Source organism: Hippoglossus stenolepis, chromosome 9 (genome assembly GCF_022539355.2).
Source record: "Hippoglossus stenolepis isolate QCI-W04-F060 chromosome 9, HSTE1.2, whole genome shotgun sequence".
Classification (NCBI taxonomy): Eukaryota; Metazoa; Chordata; class Actinopteri; order Pleuronectiformes; family Pleuronectidae; genus Hippoglossus; species Hippoglossus stenolepis.
In genome coordinates, this window is record NC_061491.1 from 29135079 (window position 1) to 29142834 (window position 7756).

The 7756-nt window shown below is 44.3% G+C and overlaps 1 protein-coding gene across 3 annotated transcripts in view; it reads right to left on the minus strand.

Moving 5' to 3' along the window:
• Window positions 1-76: 76 nt before the first annotated feature.
• The window catches only part of phf19 (PHD finger protein 19), a 7787-nt gene continuing 107 nt past the window's right edge, over window positions 77-7756 (minus strand). Inside the window, exons 1-14 of one of the 3 annotated variants that reach the window (XM_035166542.2) lie at window positions 7707-7756; window positions 7254-7437; window positions 6887-6968; window positions 6653-6766; window positions 5343-5437; window positions 4612-4760; window positions 4385-4480; window positions 4077-4266; window positions 3910-3977; window positions 2528-2674; window positions 2384-2444; window positions 2219-2304; window positions 2022-2099; window positions 77-1483 (exon numbers count right to left, since the gene is read on the minus strand). The exon at window positions 7707-7756 is cut by the window's right edge and continues 107 nt beyond it. In XM_035166542.2, the coding sequence (XP_035022433.1) occupies window positions 1180-1483; window positions 2022-2099; window positions 2219-2304; window positions 2384-2444; window positions 2528-2674; window positions 3910-3977; window positions 4077-4266; window positions 4385-4480; window positions 4612-4760; window positions 5343-5437; window positions 6653-6766; window positions 6887-6968; window positions 7254-7436 (1653 nt within the window). In that variant the 5' untranslated portion in view covers window position 7437; window positions 7707-7756 and the 3' untranslated portion in view covers window positions 77-1179. Of the gene's footprint in view, window positions 1484-2021; window positions 2139-2218; window positions 2305-2383; window positions 2445-2527; window positions 2675-3909; window positions 3978-4076; window positions 4267-4384; window positions 4481-4611; window positions 4761-5342; window positions 5438-6652; window positions 6767-6886; window positions 6969-7253; window positions 7438-7706 lie in introns of all 3 variants that reach the window. The other 2 variants (XM_035166541.2, XM_035166540.2) reach the window with 2 other exon arrangements.

Genomic DNA, 7756 nt, shown 5'->3' on the forward strand with positions numbered 1-7756 from the left:
GGTATTCTGGTCCTGACAACGTCAGTGTTCATACTGGAACAAAAACGTGTATGTACACACACAGAGGGATCAAAGGTCAAGAATCATCTTTTATTCCAGAGAAAGCTGGCAGCTGATTGGTCAGCTGAACAGACAAATAGTCACATGATCACAACAACCATCCAATGGTAAGGGAGCGTGGTTACCATGGCGGCAAGGAGGAGGTTTAAAGTGACAGAGTGACAGTATGACAGCTCAGAGACTGTTAGCACTATTAGCACTGTTAGCATTCTAAACAATGGGCTGTCAGCTATGAGCTAACATCAAACTTTATCTAATTTACATGAACAAAACACAGCTCCTGATCACTGATCAATTTCTGTGATCGATTATCAGTTTCTCTTGAAGTTTGCATAGATACTGAATGTTATAGTGCAAGAACACAGCTCTGGGAGGCTGGGATTTGTAGTTTATCGTTTTGGTAGTTTTGGTATAGGAGCTTTGATCTCGGCAGTCGGTCACAGGTAGAAAGTGACGGTAATTTTAACAACGCATTAGAAATACCTGATGAGGTCACCAGAGATGTTATTAACTGTGAGGACACTGTGCTGTCTGACAGCCAGGGGGCGCTATAGGAAACTACAGGAGCCACTGACCGTTTACAAATAAGAACAAACATGTTTAAACTCCTGAAAACACACAATGCAACACTACTGAGTGTGTGTGTGCCTGTTTATACACAAACATTTTGTTTTCACTTTATTTTCAACTTTGACTTCTGATTCCTCCAAACACATGAAAAACATCAAACAGGTTTACGGGGACACGTGTCTGATACAGGTTTACAGGGACACAGTAGAGAGGTCTCAGACGTTTGACAGATGTTAGAGGGGACAGGATGACAGAGGTCTGAGGGAACAGACTGAGGACTATAGCGAACAGGGTTTTGTGAGGACATGTTTTGATGTTGGGAACATGTCATCATTATCATGGGAACAGATGTTCTTTCATTATCTATTTCTGTCAAATCAAAGACGTCAGTGTTCTTAAAAACATTGACTAAAACCAACGTCCCTGTAACCAGGAGATGAGTTGAGTGGATTGTCGTCATAGAAATACGACTAAATGAGCTCTGTTTTCGACCAATCAGTAGAACCAGTGAGTGGAGGAAGAGGAATCAAAGTGTGACAGGAAAACGTCCTAATATGGTGTTGTCCCCTCCCACTCCAGCAGGTACTGGACCGTCCCCTGTGGAGTGATTCGTCGAGCCAACACCTGGTACCTCTCCCCATTGGTCAGTCTGCCCGCCACTCCAAAATACGAGGAAATGGATGAGTGGAGCTGGGAGGGGTTGGAAAGGAAATGGGAGGAGTTTGATGATAGATGGGCGTGGGTTATAGCTTCTGGATCCTCCAAGATCCCAGTAAGCTCCTCCCCTGCTTCGCTGCGACTGGCCCACTGGCTGTAGCTAGGTAACTTCCTCTTCCTGCTGCCCACCCTCCTCCTGAGGTCAGAGGTCGACTTGTTAAACATTCAGTAAAATAGGGCATAATGATGATGAAGATAGTTAGTTAACATTAATTTAACTTTAGTAAACAATAAGTTAACATTAGTTAATGAATCGTTTTGGTTAGTTAATGTTGGTTAATGGTTAGTATTATTAAGCATTAGATAACATTAGTTAACATTAATTAACAGTTAGTTACTGTTATAAAAAACAAGTAATGTTAATTAACATGAGTTAACGTTTAATTAAAGTAAGACGAAATGAGTGAATATAAGTTAACATTAGTTAATGGTTTGTTAGAGTTAGTAGTATTACTTTACGGTCTACTCAGGGTTAGTTAATAGTAGTTAACAGTTAGTTAGTATTAGAAAACATTAGTTAATGTTAGAAAACATGAGTAATGTTAGTTAACATGAGTTAACGTCAACTTTAACATTGAATGTTTTGTTTAGTGTTTGTGAACATAAGTCAATGATAAGTTGATATTAGTTAACTGTTAGTTAACACAAGTTAACTGTTAGGTAACGTCAGTTACCTGAGGTGGTAGGAGGCGCTGGTCGTAGCAGAACCTGAAGTGGAGGCGTCAGTGGAATCCTGATCAATACTGACGGTTCTACTGGAGGAGTTGAGGACATCAAATCTGATCAGCTGACTGATTATTGGAGGAGTTACTCACATGGTGCCAGTGATCAGATGATTATTTATAATTTGAAGTGTATTGATTGGTCTCACCTCTTGAGGCTCTGCAGTTCATCCAGGGTGAAGTCGAAGAAGTTGGCCATGTGGTGGTTGGACGTCCAGCTGCAGGACGACTCGTTCTACAAACAACACAAACAAACTTTTTGTCTCTTGATCTGACACTTGAGGAAACAGGAAACAGAAGAAAAAGAGTCTTACGTTAGGGATGGCGTCTTCGAGCAGCCACTTGGACTTCCTCCTCTTCCTCTTGGCTGAAGCACTGAACACAAACACAGCACATTGGCGTCATATGACTGAGCAGGTCAGGTAATGGTGTTCCCACATTGTCACCATGACAACTACCTGTTTCTGTCAACACCGTTCTTGAGGCTCTGGCCCCCTTCATTTTGAGCACGCTCAGGAAAAAGCTTGGAGGGGGGGTTAGGCGGAACTCTGGTCCTCAGACGAAAGATGCACTTCCTCTTCTTTATCTCCTTCCCACAAAGAAACCTGCACAAGAGAACCAGGAGCCTGTACTACGAAGCAGAATCTGCAGTTATCGGGGTAACTATCATGGAGTTTTCAGTGCTACGAAGCTCAATCACCATGGTAACTTATGCTGAACAGCTAACCTGCTCAAGGTTAAGTTGGCAATAAGCTGGTGAGGATTGTTAGAGTCTCTGAGGAGGACCAGGGTCTTCAGAGACCCTCAAGATCGTTTGAGCTCATCTGATGAGTTTCTGAAAGATCTAATGATAAACCTTTGTCAGCTGCTGGAGCCGAACAGAACCAACCTGACATGTAGGAGCAATTGGCCTCATTCACCAATTTCTTCTTAAGAATTTTCTTAAACTTGTTCTTAAGAATTTTTCTCAGAAAACTCTACGTCAGATTCATGACACGTTCTTAAACTGCAGACCACGTCTGTGTTATAGACACATATATATTTATATATGCCATGTCTTCATAAGTTGAAAGCGCGCGCCAGTTTTTCCTAATTAGTAACGCCCCACCAATGCCCATAAAAGGTCATGAGACTGCAGGACACACAGAAATCACAGAAACTGAAAAGAACATTTCAGAAGGAACGATTGAACGAAAATCTAAAGATGCAGCTCTGGACTCAAACTGTAAAAAAAAGTTGTTATACTTTGTTAGCAGTGAACACAAAATACCGCAAGAAGTGAAACATGGAAAACAACCATTCAGTGCAAGCTGTAACAGGAGGCAGTTCATAATTGAAGTAAAAAAATTGTTGGATCTCAGAGAGTTATCTGAGCTGGAGCATCACTGGAAACACAGAACTGCAGGTGAACCCTCAGCTGAGCATCTACTCGACCTGAGTCTGACGGGACCATCAGGGCACGTTGGTTCATGTTCTGAATCATATTCTGGTTCAGGTTCTGCTCGGTGCTCACAAAGGGATCTCTGATTCCACAGACCTGGGTTCAGCGAAGTTACATCTCCTGAGACATCTCTGGTCTTACAATAGAAATAAACTCTGTTTTCGGAATTGCAAACACTTTAACTAAAAGCTGTAAAACAGTAATGCAGTTAACCCCGACCCTTTTATGTGCACATGCACATATCTAGAGGAAACCCAGAGTTAACTTAATGAGTTGATAACCAGCATCATGTGACAACTTAGCCTGACTGTGATTGTTAGGTTCAGCTGGATAACTGAAAGAATGGATATGTTGAACCAGGTGAATCGGGGGATAATGCTGCAGCTGTGTGGCTCTTACTTGCTCTTGTATTTGTTCAGGGCATCCAGAAGGTGCTGCCCCCTGTCTGCTGGAAGAGTATTTGACAGCTACACAACAAAGACACAAACAAACAAGAGTTACTTTAAGTTAGTTTGATCCAGGTCTAGCTTAGTCTGGTCCTGGTCTAGTTTGACTCAATTTGTCACCTTTCCGAGCTGTAGATGTTCCCAATTGGCGGAAACAAAGGCGAGGATCTCGTCGAGCTCGAAGTATTTTTTTTTGCTGCTGACGGACAGGTTGTAGAGAACCAGATGAACCAGATCCACCCACCTGAGAGACAAACGACGGACGTACTCTGTCCCCTTACTACAGACCGAACACAGGAAGAGGTAGAACCTGTGGAGAGTCAGACAGAGGACAGGTGAGGTGTCAGAGGACAGGTGAGGTGTCAGAGGACAGGTGAGGTGTCAGAGTACAGGTGAGGTGTCAGAGGACAGGTGAGGTGTCAGGTTACCTGTCTCCAAACATCATGGACTCGTTCAGACTCTGGATACAAGCTTCATGGAACCACTGCTGACACCTGAAACACTGCAGCATCTTCAGATACCACCTACACACACAGACACACACAGACACACACGTGTGATCGACAACAAGCTTCATCATCATTGTGACACACTGGACACCGATGACATCATGTGATGAGTCAGTATGTGCTCGTCTGTAATTGGTTGAACTCACTCTCCGGGGCCTCCACAGTAACAGTAACACTGCTGCTGATTGGTCCGGTGCTGAGAGTCCCAGTCCAGTGAGTCCAGATCGTACAGCAGCACCTGCTTCATGGCTGACAGAGCTTTAGCTACTGGACCTTTCTTTAGAGCGCCCCCTTTCTGTGAGGAGGACACACACCGTAAGTTTCTCTGGAGATGAAGAGATGTTGATGGCGTGTGTATGTATGTGTGTGAAGGGTTAGGGTTAAATTTCTGATTGAGAGCCTCCGGAGTTTCTGCGGACTTTCTACGTCCGGCCCCTGATATAAAGTCCGCAGAAAGTCTGGAGGAGTCAATGTGTGAACACAGCAGAGGATCCTTCACTGATTCACTGGGAGTGAGTGGGGTGGGGGGAGCTTCTAACACGTGACACAAACATGAAGAAACAAAAACAAACCTCTCTGGTGAAAAAGTGCTGACACACACGATGAAGACACAGACGAAGATGTGAAGAGAGTTTGTGGTGATCAGAGCTGACGACGGTGTCAGGTGATGTAAACATGATCACATGACCTCTGCAGCAGAGGTAACACGTCACTTCTCCTGGATTTTTATACTTTATACCAGGAGGTCAGGAGGAGAAAGTAGAAACTCTGACATTTGTGTTCACACATGATCCTCCAGAGAAAATACAGAGGATCTGCAGACTTCATATCTGAAAGCAGCTTGTGTGTGTGTTTGTGTGTGTTTGTGTGTAAATACCCTGACAGCCAAAGCAAACACACAGCGTCTACAGAACCAGGGACTGAGGATGTTGCTGCCCTCTACAGGAGGAACATGACACTGCTGATGGAAACCTGACAGAGAGACAGACAAGCAGACAGACCCAGAATATTAAGACAAACTAGTTCAGTCCCTGTTGTAAATATTGTCCTGTGTTGATGCTTCAGAATTATTTATTGTCATAAGTGAGTCGTCCTCAAACTCTTCTACAATATTCTGTCACTTCTATTGTTTGTGTGCAGAGCTTTTTATAAACAGTCTGTGGTGTAGAGTGAAGTGAGAAAACTTTTTGTTCATCCTACCTGGTTTATCTGCAGTGAAAACTTTATAGACAATGTTTCTCATCAAACTTGAGTTTTCTTTATTACTGTTCACATGTGTGGTTCCTATGCAAGTTTGAATGATTCACTATGACTGTTGATTGTTGGACGAAACACATCCCCCCCAGCTGCTCTCTCCTCTGCCTTCCCTCTCACCCACACACCCAGACCCACTGGTAGGGCTGGTGGTTCAGGTTTACTCATCTCCCCCAAATGGAGTTTTTCTCTCTACCCGCTGCCACTCTTTACCCCACTGTCTTTTGAATTTCATGCTGTGACAGTTACTCATCTGGTACAATTAACCATTGTGGTTCTCTCCCGTCCACCAGGTCCTTTGGGAGTTTTCTTGGAGGAATTAGACGTCCTCCTCTCAAACTTACCAGAAAATGGCCCTCCACTTATCCTTCTGGGTGACTTCAACATCCAGACAGAGAAGTCATCTGACCTCTTACTTTTACTTTCTTCCTTTGCTCTCTCGCTCAGTCCTCCTTGAAACTGCTCTACCTCTAACCTCACTGTAATCCTACTTCATGTCTCTGACCACTTCTATATCTCTGACTCTCTCAAACTGACAACCCGACCACATCAACAGACTCTGTACCTGCTCCCTCCCTCCCTCCTCTCTCCCTCCTCTCTGTCCTCTTACTTCAGGCCGGAGCCCAAGTCCTTCCCAGCCTGGCCTGACCTGTCCACCGAGCCACTATGTGAGCATCACAAAGGAAATGGTGAAGATCTAAACACTCTGACGAGCTGCTCACTGATCAGTCTCCTCTCTTTTCTTTCTCTGTCTCCAGTTCTGCAGCCAAAAGCTCTTTTTACCAAACTACAATTCAATCCTCATTCTCAAACCCCAAAAAACTCTTCTCCATCTTTTCCAACCTCCTTGACCCCCCCCATATATATATGACAATACTCTCTACCTCTGTCTGTCTCTCTCTCTCTACCTGTCTGTCTGCCTGTCTCACTCACCAATCCCACACTTCCCACAGATGAGGATCTGGTTGGTTGGATTTGATTGGCCATCAGAGTTTGGCCCCACCCCACGACACACAGAACATCGAGGCTCCTCCCCCGGCACTCCAGCTGCAATGTGATTGGACAAAACATTCTGAGTCACAGAGCAAAGAGAGAGTGAGACAGAAAAGACAACATGATGGAGAATATGTGTGTGACTTTCTGTCTGTCCACCTGTCTCCCTCTCACCGTGTTGGATGTCCTTCCACAGAACCCAGAACTTGGAGTTATCTTCGAAGGTGACGAAGCAGCTCTGTCTGGACGAGCTCACCTGTCCAATCACAGCAGAGATTTATAATCACAGCAAAACAACCAATCACAGCAGAGATTTACGAAAACCAATCAAAGCAAGTGTGTTTAAGTGTGTGTGTTTTAGTGTGGATCTATGTGTGTGAGTTTTTTAGTGTGGGTTTCAGTAGGTGCGTTTCAGTGTGTGTGTGTGTGTATGTTTGTTTCAGTGGATGCGTGAGTTTCAGTGTGTGTTTGTTTCTGTGTGTGTGTGTGTGTGTGTGTGTGTGTGTGTGGGGGGTTCAGTGTATGCATCTGTGTGTGTTACCCTCTGTATCTTGCCCAGGTAGTAGAGTCCATCTGACCAATGACAGAGGACAAATTGTCCAACACTCAGACTGGACCCCTCCCCTTCTTCTTCATCAAGACCCCGCCCCTTCTGACATACCCCGCCCCCTGGAGACACCTGAGGCTCTAGACCACAGAAGTCTTCAATCAGGTCCTCAAACATCCTGCAGACAGATAGTCAGTGAGACAGGTGATCAGACAAACATGTCTGCACTAATATCTAATGAATATAACTAATATATATAATATAACTAATAAACATATACATATAGTATAATATAACTAATAAACCGGGTAGTTATAACTAGTTAGTTCACTTACAGTTACACACACGTACTCACTCACACACACACACACACACACACACACACACACACACACACACACACACACACACGACCAAGTGTCACGGTGAGACAGGTGAAGGTCTTACCTCCTCTGGTCCGTCAGATAGGTCGGACTGCAGTGAGACAGACAGGTGAT